The 15,605-nt window shown below is 42.7% G+C and overlaps 2 protein-coding genes across 2 annotated transcripts in view; both read left to right on the top strand.

Annotated features, from left to right (window-relative positions):
• Nucleotides 1–15,112, top strand: part of LOC127052711 (uncharacterized) — a 136,998-nt gene extending 121,886 nt beyond the window's left edge. The window contains exon 2 of the mRNA XM_050956613.1: nt 14,127–15,112. Coding sequence (XP_050812570.1) covers nt 14,333–15,031 — 699 coding nt within the window. The 5' untranslated portion in view covers nt 14,127–14,332 and the 3' untranslated portion in view covers nt 15,032–15,112. The remainder of the gene's footprint in view (nt 1–14,126) is intronic.
• Nucleotides 2,863–15,605, top strand: part of FKBP5 (FKBP prolyl isomerase 5) — a 52,018-nt gene continuing 39,275 nt past the window's right edge. Inside the window, exon 1 of the mRNA XM_050956616.1 lies at nt 2,863–2,925. The gene's annotated coding sequence lies outside the window, so the exon portion shown is untranslated. The remainder of the gene's footprint in view (nt 2,926–15,605) is intronic.

The raw sequence follows: 15,605 nt of genomic DNA, 5'->3' as shown, positions 1-15,605 counted from the left end.
CTTATCTAGGTCCCTTTTGCAGTGTGTCCAACCCAAACACTGCAGCACTTGTGCTACTGCAAGAAAACCTGAAAGTGAAACTGACTAGAAATACAAGTAACTAGGGTAGTTTCCTTGTCCAGGCTGAGTGATACGAAAAGGTAAACCAGGTTCAACAGTACTGAAAAACTATCAGAGGGGTAGCCGTGTTAGTCTGGATCTGTAAAAGCAGCAAAGGGTCCTGTGGCACCTTATAGACTAACAGACATATTGGAGCATGAGCTTTCGTGGGTGATGCATCTGACGAAGTGGGTATTCACCCACAAAAGCTCATGCTCCAATATGTCTGTTAGTCTATAAGGTGTCACAGGACTCTTTGCTGCTAGTACTGAAAAAGATAGTTTAAAAAAAACTTGATTTTTTTCTAATCTAAGGTGGTTCTCCAGCCCAGATTAGCATTTTCAATTAACAAACTTCTTTTTTAAACCAAACAATAGGTATTCTGATTATTGCAACAGTCCATGTCTGCTCTGAAATCATTCTTTTCTATCATTAACTTTCAGATAACCACAAAGGATTTATTTCTCTATTCACTATTTTTTAAAAGTCAAGGAAAAATATATGTCCAGCTAACGGTGCTGCTAGTCTAATATTAAACCCACAATAACAAGGGATATGAAGAGTGCAGTTAGTGTTTAACTCCATTCTCCCCCTCCATTATTGCTGTGTTTCTACACTGTGTTTATAACATGCCATAAGTGCTGCAATATCCAGACATACACAAAGAGGTGGGTTGAGAATAGAGTTTTTGCTTTAAGAGGGGTGGGGAATACACTGACAGGATCCTGCAGGCCTTAAATTGGGCCTCTTGTTCACCATCTTTGTGTTAATAAAAGAGCGTTAGGTAGGACCCTTTTCCCTCCCCTTCCTTCCTTCCACCCTGGTCACAAAGCAGCCATTTCATAGCTGTTGCTGCAACAGTGGCCACAGCTCAAACAAGTGGCCCAATTTTTCATACTCGCTCAGCCCGAGTGCGGAACTCCTTTGAAAACCTGGCCAGAAGGTGTCACCATGGGGGAGCTGCTGTGTCCTCAGCCCTTCTGAAAACAAGAAATCTGGGCCAGTGGATCTAGGTATAGAGTAGTTTACCCAACCACCTACTTCCCCAAGTAATGGTAGCAAAATGTCTGTATTTGTAGGTAAAAATGGAGGGAAGAGAAAAGCAGGGGAATGGAAGCCACGAGTCAGTTGCTTGGTTTTGCTCCAGTGAAAATAAATTGCTTAAAGGAACAGGGCCACTTCATCTAGCAAATAGAAAATAAATAATTATCAAGGCACCCCAGGTTCTATACCTGCTGCTGATTCCTCTGCCCCCTTGTATGGCCTTACAATCTGCATGATCATGAATCGTAGTAACATGTTTTTCTTTCTACTGTTGCTGCGTCAAGCACCCAAACAAACCCCAGGCGAAACTGACTATACAGTGGAAACAGTGAAACTATGTACCAAGTGCTGTCATGCTGAAAAAGGGATACAAAATAACTTCTCCAATCTTCCGGTTGCAGTAATTTGAGGTGTTACAAGTAATAATGCCGAGATTTATAAACGCCAGACTTTAAGCAGTGGATATGTACTTGATATTATTTTGGGGACTCTGAATATTATAATGGGTTGCACTCCTGCTACAGTCAGGCAATGAAAGTTGTGCTAATCTTCCAGGCTAAATTCCCACTAAGGTCTTATCTTTGCCCTGAACCGTTGTGGGTTGCTTGATTACCGCCGAGTTCCGTATCGTTGCTTTCGTATCGGTTTCATGTTTGTTACAGCGCCGCGTTTGAGATGGATTGGGTTTTTCCGTTGTACCACGCAGCATCATCGGCATGGGCTGATGTGTGGGTTTGGGGTTATGGGTTGCACGGGGCGGGGCCGGGGGCGGGGGGAAGGTTGCACTGAAGGTTTAGGGGTTGCAGTGACTGTTTGGTGGAAGGCACCGGGGCTGGAGGGGGGGTTGCACTTGCACTGATGATTTGGGGAGGTTTGCACGGGGGCTGAGAGGTTGAACCGACAGTTTTGGGGTTGCACGTGGTCTTGGGGGGCTGCCCTCAGGATTTGGGGGTTGCACTGACAGTTTGGGGGTTGTACGAGGTCTTGGGGGGTACCCTGAGGAATTGGGGGGTTGCCCTGACGGCTTGGGGTGTTGCACGGGGGCTGCGGACGGTTGTAGTAAGGATTGGGGGGGTTGCACGGAGGCTGCAGGAGGTTGCAGTGAGGATTTAGGGGGCTAAAAGGGGGCTGCGGGCGGTTGCTGTGAGGATTTGGGGGGTTACATGGGGGCTGCGGTGGGTTGCGGTGAGGATTCGGGAGGTTGCACGGATGGGGGCTGCGGGCGGTTGCACTGAGGATTTGGGGGGTTGTACGGGTGGGGGCTGCGGGCGGTTGCACTGAGGATTTGGGGAGTTGCACGGGTGGGGGCTGCGGGCGGTTGCACTGAGGATTTGGGGGTTGCACTGAGGATTTGGGGGCGGTTGTACGGGTGAGGGCTGCGGGCGGTTGCACTGACGATTTGGGGGAGGTTGTACGAGTGAGGGCTGCGGGCGGTTGCACTAGCGATTGGGGGGGGGGGTTGCACTCAGTTTGTCCGGCTCCGGCGCTGCCCCTCTCTTGCAAACAGAGCTTCAAGGCTGCGGACTACTCCAGGCAAGGGGGCTGAGAAGAAGCCGCCTTATTTACATACGGGAGGAGCGATAGCCAATGAAGAAGCGCCTCGGGTGCCCATGACCTAGACGGGCAGGCTCGGCGGCCAATAGACGCTCTGAGGGGCGGGGCCTAGCGGGGGCAGGCGGGGGTCTCGGGGCCGGCTACGGCCGGGCTCTTGGTGTCAGTCCTAGCCCGGCAGCCCGGCGGCCGCAGGAGCCAGAGGAGGAGGCGGCGGCGGCGGCGCGGCAGGTACCGGCGCCCCCGGGGTGGATGTCGGGACCGCGGCTTAAAGTAGGGGCGATTCCTCCCTCCCACCGTCCGCCTTAGGGGCAGCCCCCTCGAGGGGGGTCGCGTAGCCCCCCCCGGGCCAGCCCCCCAATAGTCAGGCGCAGCCCCTCACCCCCTAGGGGCAGCCCCCCTAGTCAGAGGCAGCCCCCCCCAGGGGTAGCTTCATGGGCAACTTTGGGTACAGTCTCCCCCCCACTGGACCCCATGTCTCTCCCTGCTTCCCCCTTCCTGTGTCCCCCAAACCCTCCTCCTTACCCCTTACCATCGCAGACCGCCCCCCTCACCTTGTATGACTTCTGCATGGATGTATGTTAAAGGGGAGAAGAATTACATCCCCCAAGGGAACATTTTGGGGAGTGTGGGTGTTTCGGGGGGAGGGGAAGGGAGGAAGATGAATTACACCCCCTGCAACAGGGAAGGTTTATACAATGAGACCGTGTCAATTTCAATATTTCTGCTAAGAGGAGCGTGAGGGGGGATGTAATCCCCACCCCCATAACCAGCAACATTGAGACCCTGGACTAGGAGGTCAGGGAGAGCTGCAAACGGAAATACTGTACATATTGCACTGGGTATATTTATTTAAAGCGCTATGTAAGAGCCAGGTGGTAATAGTAACATTGGAGGAAGGTAATTGAGGAAGCCTGGCGGAAAGGGGGCGAAGGAACGTGATGGGATGTGGGATCAGGAAGAACCTGGAGAACGGGTGGGTTATTTGTGCTGTGGCTAAAGAACCCGGGTAAGTATCACGGGAGAAGCCTGTGTATGGAAGGTGTGTGAGAGTGGAGTATGTGTGACTGTCGTGGTCCTTAACCTTGGGAGGTAGCTCTGCCTTATGCTCTGCTCCTAACCAAGGATTTCAAATTGTTTTTACAAAACAGTGTTATCTCTACAGATGCAGTTATGCAAGGATAGGGAAGGCAGTGTCCGTAGGTTGTGCTAGTTTTTTTTTTTTTTTTTTTTTGCTTTAGGATCTGCTGGCTGAGGTTACATTTTTTGTTGGGGGGGGGAATGGAATGTAATAAATAAATGAATCTGCTTAAACTGTTGTGATATGCCGCTTGTACTCTTGGAGAATAGGGAGAGTCTGCTGGTGCCGTTAAATTCTGAAAGAGCCAGGTGAAAGGACCGGATTAAATCAAACCTTAAGCAAATGATTGAGGGAGAGGAGGAAACGTGTTTCAATTTTCACAGTATATGCATATCAGATCTACCCTGGGTGCCTCCAGCAAAATCAAAGTAGTTGCAGAATTTGTTTTAATCTCACTCTCACCCAAAAAAGTGAGTTAGGAGTCTTTGCTTTGAATCTTCTAACTTTTGTCTAATTATGTTACAACTGTGATATTTAAATATCATTTTGATCTGGAAATTTTAAGTTAAATTGACTCTAAATCCACCCTGTTTATTCCAGTCATTTAAAAAGTTATTTCTAGATTAATATTCTTTGTCCCATATCTGAGATTTCACCTGTTTTCAAACAATTTTAGATCAACTGATTGAGAAGTGGTCTACTTTCACTATGGGCAGCCCTGTATCCTTTGCTGAAATACTGTTTTGCAACTTCCTACAGCAGTGCTCTTTAATGAATTGGAACGTGGTTTGCAGCCATGATAATGGTGCACTGGGGAGGATGTTTTTTAATCGAGTTGTGAAAGCACAGTGTTGTCACAAAATGAGGTTTCTGTGTAATGACACCTCCCTAAAAATGTCCCGTGGGTTGTAAAAGTAAACGTATATCTCAGTGCAATTATCATATATAACCCAAAATAAACACAACTGAAGACTCTTGCCCTTGTTTTTCTCTCATTCTTGTGAAGTTGTTATTTTCCTGCTAAGTGCATATTCAGATGTGCATATCAGTGCCACAAAGGAATATTATTTATCTGAAGAGCTGTAAGAGCCCTTGATGGGTAAACTCAGAAATAATATGTAATGTCTCCAGATGGTTAATTCTGGTTCATATTTCCAGTGCTATATTCATGGTTCCTCCTTTGATGCACCATTTAGTTGATCCTGTCTGTGAGTGAAATTGACAATCATAAACAAACAGAGCTTTGCTATGTTCAGTTCCACAGTGTAGACTAGGGGTAGGCAACTATGGCATGCGTGCCAAAGGTGGCACACGAGTTGATTTTCGGTGGCACTCACACTGCCTGGGTCCTGGCCATCGGTCTGGGGGGCTCTGCATTTTAATTTAATTTTAAATGAACCTTCTTAAACATTTTTAAAACCTTATTTACTTTACATACAACAAATGTTTAGTTATATATTATAGACATACAGAAAGAGACCTTCTAAAAATGTTAAAATGTATTACTGGCACACCAAATCTTAAATCAGAGTGAATAAATGAAGACTGGGCACACCGCTTCTGAAAGGTTACCAATCCCTGGCGTAGACAGTGCCCTTAAGGTGCCAATTTGGGGAGTCTCTTTTCATCAGATGAGTGAATTGATTCCATTTAAATATTGCTTCCTCAAATATCAATCTTTTTTTTTAGGACAGGTCATTTAAACCAAAACTTTCTCTACAAGGGGTTGGGAAAGATGCTTAAACTTGATTTCAAACACTTCTTAGTCACCGTAGAAATTGGTATTATAAACAGGATTGAAAACATTATTTACCCCATCCTCATTGATGAATCAGGTTGCATTAGCGAGAGGGTTACCTGGAACCATGTGTGAACACTGCCCCTTAAATGTAATAATGGACTAGGAGCCAAAGAAATGCTGTTTGGCGCAGGGAAAAACAAGAGTGCCTCATTTTGGCAAATTTCATAAAGATACAGTTGGGTTGGGTCAAAATAAGGTATTCCTAAGTGGAAAATGAAGAAAGACAAGGATGTTGCTCTCAATCTGCAAATTCTACTTTGAGTCCTGAATGTTCTGGCTTTTAATGTTTTTGAATTCTATTTATATTTGATTTTAAACGTTGTAATATACCTTACAGGCTCTTGAATTACAGCAAGTATCTGAGGGGTATAAAAACCAAGGAGGCAGAGGAAATGATTACCGAGATCCAAAGCATAGTATCAAGGAGAAGTGGGATGAAACTGAAAAAAGAGCAATTTGTTTGCAGTGCTGTGGGGTTTTTTTTCCAGAACAAAGATGTAGTCCCTGCCCTGACGATCGTCTGATGTAATATTAGATGCAAAGTCATGAATGAGGGCAACAAATATTTAGGGAGTAGGAGGATGAAGGGGAGTGAAAGGACAAAGTGTTGCAGTAAGATCACACACTTAATTTAGGCACAGACATGTCTTGGTATTACAGTTACTTTTTTAAAAAATGTTTGGGGGATTTAGCTTAAATAGCAGGAAAAAATGCCAAACAGTAGGCTAAATTACCCTGCAGTAATCTTCCAAGGGGGTTGAAGCCCCACTGGCTCAATCTAGAAGGTAAATGTGCTTAGTGGTTAGAGCAGGGGACTTGAGAGACAGAGCAGGGTTTTGTACCTGCCTCTGTGACTACATTTTTGTCCTCTTAGGGAAGTCACTTCAACTCCTTATCTCTGGTTTCCCCATCCATAAAACAGGAATAAATACCCATTTGGCTCTGCAGTGTTTTAAGATCCTCTAATAAATTTATCTGTACTTACAAAGTATTTCAAACTGGGTTGGACAAAACACTACAGGATGATGCACTATAGAGAAAAGGCCTAATTAGGCAGGAAAGGGACAAAATAATCCATTTCTAACTCTTACTAAGGCCTGGGCTACACAAGCTTATGCCCAAATAAATTTGTTAGTCTCTAAGGTGCCACAAGGACTCCTCATAGTTTTTACTTAGGTCGACATAGCTATAGCGCTCAGAATGCTTCTGTCCATCTAGCTACTATTGCCCAGGGAAGTGAAGTTTCTGCAATGATGAGAAAACCCCTTCCATTGCTATAGTCTGCACAGTGATGTAAATTTTACACTCGGCTTTACAAAGCAAGGCATAATCCTTATCCTGAAGAACTTGTATCCTAATGTGGACGAGACAAATGCAAGACTACATAGAGATAAAGATGAGGGAAGGAGAATGAGGGGGGCTAGTTGGTGAAGAGAATGAGGATTCTTGGGGAGGAGGGATTCAGAGAAATAAAAGGTGGGGCTGGCAGATTTTTCTAAGGCCAGTGGAGAGTGTAAGAGAGGGAGTAAAATTGATCATAAGAAAGACGAGGGAAGCAGCACGGCAGGTGAATTGGGAGGAATGTAGGAAGGGAGTGAGGATGGAAGACATGGGTGGTGTAGGAGGAGATTAGATTCAATGTCATTGGGGCTGAGTCTATATAGGGACCTGAAGCTGAGGAAAACAAGCTTGGATTTGATAAGTGGAAGGAAGGATGGGATTTTAGGAGAAGGGTAACTTAATCAGAGCAGTTACCAAGGAAGATGACTTCAGCATGAGCTTTTTAAAAGGCTGGAAAGTTACAGTAAATGAGGCAAGAGATGAAAACCCTTGTCCACGCCTTACTTATTGGTGGGACTAGTGAGGGAAGAGTGGACTTTTTGTGAGACGTTACTGGAATAAGTAATAATTTGAGTGAGAGACTGCAAACATAGGAAGAAGAATCACAGATGACCTCAAAGTTGTGAGCATGGGAAAGAGGAAGGATTAAGTTTTCAGTGATAAAGAAGGCAGGTGTTACTCAGGGTTCTGGGTGGGCATGTCTACATGAGCTACAATCACACCCCTTGATTGCAGTATAGACATGATAAAAAGGGAGAAGAATCCTTTTGACTTGGCCAGGAGTGGGTTGTTAGTGATGGAAGGCACAGCACCCTCAATGGAGAAGGCCAAAGTCTAAATAACATGCTAGCTCAATCTAAGACAAGTCCACACAACAGAAGGAGAGAGAGGCACAGAGGAACAGGTCAGGGAAGGAAGTTTTTAAGGAGAGCTGTGAAGACAGGGATGGACAAGTAAAGTGGTGCCCTTCAGGGAAAAGGAAAGTTGTATGGAAGGGTAGAAGATAGATTTGAGAGGTGACAGGTAGAAACTGCTGTAGTCCTAGGACTTTCTCCAGAGGTTTGGGATACTAACTAGTACCTAGTGTATCCATTTGAATTCAGGACAGGTCTATCTGTTAGGCAACTGTGAGATCCCATGTGTTAACATCCTTTGAATTAAGTAATAGCAGCGTTATTTAATATCAACGATCTATAATGCAGTTACTAGACTATTAAATGTTCTAGCTAACTGAGACTGTATTTATATGGAGAGCATTTCTGAGTTGTTATGAACACCTTTTAAAAAGCTTTTTCATATGTTGTGAGGTATAATAGAGTAAAAATATGCTCCCAAGAAAGAACTTTTATCCTAAATTTAAGCTCAAACAGTTAAATAACCCCCTGAAAAGAGATGAATGTAAGCAGTCACAAATTGAACTGTATCATTCATGAACATCAATGTGTTACTGCATAACAAAGTGGGCTTTAATGACAAGGGTCACTTAAATCTTGTGTGTGAATTGGTCTAGGAAAGAGCGTTTGCCCTGGGGATTAGTTCATGGTATTTGCTATTAAGATTTTTGAGAGAAATCTTATAGGTGGTCTGGTCCTTCCCCCTGCAGTGATGTTTCAGGTTCCTAAAGAGGAAACTCTTTTAATATTTCTGTAAAGTTTCAGAATTTCTCTAAGTGTTGTTGTACACTTAGCTGTGTAAAACTGGGGAGAATAAAAAGTTCCAGGGCTGTTGCTACCTTAATTTATTTAATTGAATAACACTTGGGGTGAGCTTGCCAATGTTGACTAGAAGGAGTTAGGTGCCCAGCTCCTGCTGAAATACTATAAGCCAGGCACCTAACTAATCTATGCATCTTTTAATTTATTTTTTTAAAATCTCATCCTTCATTTTGTGTCTGATATTGTACCTCTTCTCCCCCCCACCCCCCAAAAATAAATAATTGATTTAAAAAAATTATTATGACATGGAAAAGTGTCTGTAGTTGTATTGTTCTATAAACGGTTAGTGCTTTATGGAAATAACAGTCCCTGCTCTGAAGAATTTACATCTAAAACTTACGGGCTATTTTTGATATATTGAGACTGTGTGTAAATGTGGTTGTTGTCATGACAAACACCACATAAACATGTTTTGAAAGCATCCCCGGTAGTTACAGAATTCTATGTATAAATCTCTAATCCCCTGCACCGTTGGGCCCTTAGTCAGTGATTGAAATTGTTTTTCAGACACTGCGTCCAAAAGAGTGCAGGGACTACTTAAAATCACATTAATCAAGAACAATTTACTGGCAGTAAGATTATACAATTATTATTAATCCAGAATTACGGAATGTCCTTGATTTAAAAGTTCACTTGTTTTTTTCCCCGAAAGTATAATGTTGTTCAAACATTTGATTAGAACAGAAATAATGAAATAATAGCTCCCAGAGGCTCTGACCAGGATTGTGCAAGGTGGTATAAAATACTGTAGTACTTTTATTTCAACTCTAGAGAGTAATCAAGTGATGATGGCGCAGCCACACAAGAGGACAGGTTATGTATTATTGTTTGAAACCTATTGAATGCATGAATGTTATGAAGAGCTGGTGTGCAGCTTTGCAAAAATGACTTTTTAAACAGTTTGGTCTGTTTTGAATATCAGACGTCAAGAGAGTTAGCTTCACCCTTCAGGGTTTTGAGCACTTCTGACTGCCACTTGGGGGAGCTACAACAGCTTTGAACTGCAGATGCCTGCTTTGATCCCATTCAAATCAATGGGAAACAGGAAAAATTAGCAGGAAAAAAGCTATCATTTATTTTCTCTAGGTTACTGGGACATAGAATAATGGTGAGGGTTCTATAAAGCTTGAAGAACTGATTGCAGTTCATCCGGTCTGTCATATGAGTAACAATGTTTTTGTCTAAACAGCAATTGCAATTGAAATAATTGTTTTTGGCCATCCAGACTTGGGATGATGCAGGCCCTCTACTTAACTCTCTTGTTAAGAGGCCAGAATTAAAGCATCTTCAACTGACTGAGAAGTGTTTTTATAACTGCTGCTTTTGTGTTCCATTTTTGGTTTTATAAACTAGTTTCATTAAAAGGAATACTCTTAGTGAAGTTGAGGACAATAGTGAAAACTATAGCCGATGGCACCTTTTCTCTGATACGATTGATAAGATTTCTGATATGTGGGTTGCTACTCCAGTCCCAGTGGAAACGATTATTACCTTGACTCTTTGAACTAGTTGCTGTTTCAAAAAGAGATGTTTTTATGTTTGAAACATCCTCTCCCATCCAACGATGAAACGTGCATGTCCATGAGCGCACTCTGGTCCCTGAGCATCACCTGAGGTATTGGAGTCCTCCCATAATGCTGGCAGTAGAGAGAGCTGAAAATGCCCTTTTTTTCCAATTAGACTCTAAATTTGCAGTATGTTACTTTTCAAAGACATCTGAGAGAGGTTTTTCTGTATACCTGATTGGGTGCGTAAATATAAAAATCACCTTGTGTTGTGTGGAGATCAGTGGTGAGATTATCCCCTCAGGAATTCTTACCATGAAGGAAGGAAATTACTACAAAACCTGCTCTTCTTGACCAAATTTGGTTGAAAATCTCATCCCTCCACCTCCTGAGCCTGGGGGAGGGCGGCTTCTGCAATCTCCATGTGAGTGGAGGGGAGGGCTCGCTTGGGGAGAATGTCACCTCCCTGCAGAGATCTCCCCACTTCAGATAATGCTAATACTTTCTCAGCTTGATATATATATCCATCCTTCCAAGAGCCGCAGAATTATCTCCACAGATCCTGGTAGCATCTTTAGAACATCCATAGCTTATTGGAGCCAAGCTGCATTACCCACCCGCCCCAAGTCCCGTGTCTGATTTGGAGAAAACTGAGCTGACACTCATGGCATTTCCGGGCCCTCCCAAAGGAAGCATGACTTGGCCCTGCAACAATATTGTATTTCAGTATATACAGGAATTATTGTTCACCCTGGCGCATAGGATTCAGTATCAACACTAAACCATTTATGTACACAGGGCTTAAAGAAGTCTCAGGTGTACAGCTATTACTTGGACTGCCCCACTATAATGCCGGGTGGCTCCTGTCAGATTGCTTAACAGTGGTGCTACAGTTTGCTGTGATGGAAAAACATTGGGTTAATTGGTAGTTACTTTTCCTCCTTGTGGTTACACCTGCAGTCTTTCTAGAGTCTTAAGTTCACCACTAAACAGTACAGACTCTTCTGACTTACAGGGAACTACTTTTACTATGGATCCAGCCTTCCAGTTTATACCAACCTGTGTTGTCTGAACACTTTAAAATATTCAGTTGTGTCTGCATCTCAGCCAGTCACTCACCACTTACATATCTCCCTCATGATTGTAGGATAAGATTAATTTATGCTTATAAAACACCTCAGCTAGACCACTAATCTCTAGTGTAGTGGCTAGAGCAGAGGCCTGAGGAGTCCAGGCTTGTAGGTTTTACAGGTCTGTCACTAAACTTTGTATCACTTAATTTCTGTGTGCCTCCATTTGCCCATCTGGGAAATGGGTATTATTTGCTTTTCAGTTATCTCTTATGCATATTGTTTGTAAATCATCGCAAAATCCTTGGATTAAAGGTGCAGTATCGATGCACAGTATTATAGTAGCTGAGTGTAGGATTTCTGATATAACCAGCATATAGGGAGCTAGGATTCCCTAAATTACAGAACAAACTACTTGTGAGGCCCACAATTCTGCAAGTATTAAAGCAGATACTTAACTTCAGTGCCTAAAGTTAAGCACATGTGTAAGTCTTTTCAGATTGGGGATTTAGTGATCATTAGCTTTCTTGTCACTCACTCACCTCACTCATGCCCGTTTCTCGTTATATCCCTGGGCTAAACTCTTTCCTATCCTTGTGCTCTCCTTACCCTGTGGAATCTGTAGAGTGCATTCTCTGGGACTGGCTGTGGCCTGTCAAGCAGCAACAGAATTCCTCCAGATGGAGTCTTGCTATTTTCTCTCTTCTTTTCAAACTCCAACACTGGGTTTTCAGAACTAGTCCTGCCTTTTGAAGCAGCCCTGAGGAGATGCCTTATCGTTGTGGATTTCTCATTTTAAGTGCCGCTGCTCTGTGCTGATGTTGATTCAATTAATGACCATACTAAAATACTCATCCCAGCTGGCCGGTGCTCATTCTCTGCTGAAGTTGCTTGCTTTGACTCCTGAGATTTCTGCTGGCTCTCCATGTCCTTGCCCTTTCCCAGGTAGAATGAGTTTGAGGTTGGTAAATTGGTTAACAAATCCCAATCTGTGGTGGTTACACATGGAAACCACCACAGCGAGAATAGTTGCCACCCAAGCAAATGTACTCTTTCATAACAAGAACAGAAATACTTGTGGCACCTTAGAGACTAGTCATTTCAATTATCACTTCAGAAGGTTTTTTTTCTCCTGCTGATGATAGCTCATCTCAATTGATTAGACTCTTCCTGTTGGTATGCATACTTCCACCTTTTCATGATCTCTGTATGTATAAATATCTCCTGTCTGTGTGTTCCATTCTATGCATCCAAAGAAGTGAGCTGTAGCTCACGAAAGCTCATGCTGAAATAAATTTGTTAGTCTCTAAGGTGCCACAAGTACTCCTCTTCTTTTTGCGGATACAGACTAACACGGCTGCTACTCTTAAACCTTTCATAACAGCCATTTTATAATTGTACATCTGAACATATGCAAAGTATATGAGATGTTTTGCTGGAATGTGTGTATTAAAAGAATGTCTAGGTGGTCGTCATTTCGAATATTTTGGTTCTTCCTGTTTATACAGTAACTTCTTGGCCGTCTGAAACAGATGTATTCCCCACTTAGCAGTACTCTGGCTTGCTGTAGTGTCGCTCCTGAATTCTAGACTACTGGTACTGAGCAATTTTTTTTAAGTGCCTTTTTGTATTTAATTTAAAATAACTGGAAACACTCATTCTGGAGGAAAAACTAAATGGATATGGAATTTGCAAACAAAAGGTAATAAAGTCGGGAGATTTATAATAAATAAGTATATCTCCACACATCGAGTGGCTTTTCACTAGTGCTCAGGGTTGGCCTAATTAGTTCCATTGGGAATCTTTATCCTGGATTTCAGTGGGAGCAGTGTTAGGTCAACGCTGAGTGCTTTGGAAAATCTCATCCAGATCAGGCACTGGAGATACACATTGTTCCTCTGGTAAATTAGATTTAGCTCTTTTTTTTCCGGTTTCCAGAAATGTGCATGCGTGTTCATGTTCCTCACTAACACTTCGCTAAGGCTGACTGTGCTCCATTTGAGGCTGTGTTTTGATTGTGGGCATTGAAATTAAAATAAGCTAGAGTTATTCTTAAGAAAAAGTGACCAAGGAAGACTAACCATAATAGATGGTAAAAATAGATTGCAGTAATAGAATAGCAAGCAGTGGGTAGTCAGATATTTTAAATATTTTCACACCTTTTTAAAGATGACCTTCTGTAATCTGATGGGGCTGTCTGTTATAATGTTGTTGTTCCTAAGTTGTGAAAACCTTTGAAATCACACTCCCTATTATTATGTATTTATATTTAGGGAGTGTTTGCTAAGCATGATGCCATAATGTAATGCTGGGTTCATAATTACCCCACAGTTGCCAGTGGCAGGAATAACAGGTGTGGTGTACATGTTTATATATTTTATGGCAGCATCCTCACCAGGCTCTCACCCACTCAGGGAGCAAGAAACTGAAAACTGGCGGTTCAGGAAATAGCATATTGTATTGCATGTGTGTGAGGTGTCTTCTATAACCTTTCCATACTGATGGAAATACAAAATGGGAGTCAGGAGGTTTCACAGGTGATTTTAAATCCCATCTCATTGATGGAAGCTATACAATTCTCTCTTTTTTTTTTTTTTTTTTTTGAGGAAAACATCTGCAAACACTTGGAAGGTGGGAAGGTGATAGGGAATAGCCAGCATGGATTTGTTAAGAACAAATCGTGTCAAACTAATCTGATAGCGTTCTTTGATAGGATAACGAGCCTTGTGGATAAGGGAGAAGCAGTGGATGTGATATATCTAGACTTTAGTAAGGCATTTGATACGGTCTCGCATGATATTCTTATAGATAAACTAGGAAAGTACAGTTTAGATGGGGCTACTATAAGGTGGGTGCATAACTGGCTGGATAACCGTACTCAGAGAGTAGTTGTTAATGGCTCCCAATCCTGCTGGAAAGGTATAACAAGTGGGGTTCCGCAAGGGTCTGTTTTGGGACCGGTTCTGTTCAATATCTTCATCAACGATTTAGATGTTGGCATAGAAAGTACGCTTATTAAGTTTGCGGACAATACCAAACTGGGAGGGATTGCAACTGCTTTGGAGGACAGGGTCAAAATTCAAAATGATCCGGACAAATTGGAGAAATGGTCTGAGGTAAACAGGATGAAGTTCAATAAAGATAAATGCAAAGTGCTCCACTTAGGAAGGAACAATCAGTTTCACACATACAGAATGGGAAGAGACTGTCTAGGAAGGAGTATGGCAGAAAGAGATCTAGGGGTCATAGTGGACCACAAGCTTAATATGAGTCAACAGTGTGATACTGTTGCAAAAAAAGCAAACATGATTCTGGGATGCATTAACAGGTGTGTTGTAAACAAGACACGAGAAGTCATTCTTCCGCTTTACTCTGCGCTGGTCAGGCCTCAGCTGGAGTATTGTGTCCAGTTCTGGGCACCGCATTTCAAGAAAGATGTGGAGAAATTGGAGAGGGTCCAGAGAAGAGCAACAAGAATGATTAAAGGTCTTGAGAACATGACCTATGAAGGAAGGCTGAAGGAATTGGGTTTGTTTAGTTTGGAAAAGAGAAGACTGAGAGGGGACATGATAGCAGTTTTCAGGTATCTAAAAGGGTGTCATCAGGAGGAGGGAGAAAACTTGTTCACCTTAGCCTCCAATGATAGAACAAGAAGCAATGGGCCTAAACTGCAGCAAGGGAGATTTAGGTTGGACATTAGGAAAAAGTTTCTAACTGTCAGGGTAGTTAAACACTGGAATAGATTGCCTAGGGAAGTTGTGGAATCTCCATCTCTGGAGATATTTAAGAGTAGGTTAGATAAATGTCTATTAGGGATGGTCTAGACAATATTTGGTCCTGCCATGAGGGCAGGGGACTGGACTCGATGACCTCTCGAGGTCCCTTCCAGTCCTAGAGTCTATGAATCTATGAAAGAGTGACCATGGATGTTTCTGGAGTTTTGTCTCGTGTCATATAAATCTCTCCCTTAAAGGAACAGACATTATGAAATAACATTAAGAATCTGGCATTAGACTTCTAGATTTTAAAATTAAAGGTGACCTGCCTTCCTTGAGCCAATCTGTTGTGTCTAGGCTGGATCTACGCATGTTGAATGTTATGTACGAATATGCCTGTTAAAATTGGGATCCTTGTAACATGTGGATACAGTGGGTTGAATCTAAAGGAACTTTGCCCATGTTAGTCGTTGATTTTAATGTTTCCAAATTGCTTAAAAATAAAGGATCCACTTCCAAACAACGCCTGAATAAGTGGGCAAATTATTATTTTAGGCTTGTACCGTACTTTGAAACTGCACATCCATAAAACTCCTATACCTCTTTAAAATGTCACTGCTGTTGGTTAGTACTGTCTTTAGTCCATCCTTCTTAGGGATGCAGGCAGGCCTCGCCAGTTCTG

Source organism: Gopherus flavomarginatus, chromosome 5 (genome assembly GCF_025201925.1).
Source record: "Gopherus flavomarginatus isolate rGopFla2 chromosome 5, rGopFla2.mat.asm, whole genome shotgun sequence".
NCBI classification, from domain to species: domain Eukaryota; kingdom Metazoa; phylum Chordata; order Testudines; family Testudinidae; genus Gopherus; species Gopherus flavomarginatus.
Note: the sequence above shows the minus strand (reverse complement) of the source record. Positions and strands in the feature narration are given on the sequence as shown.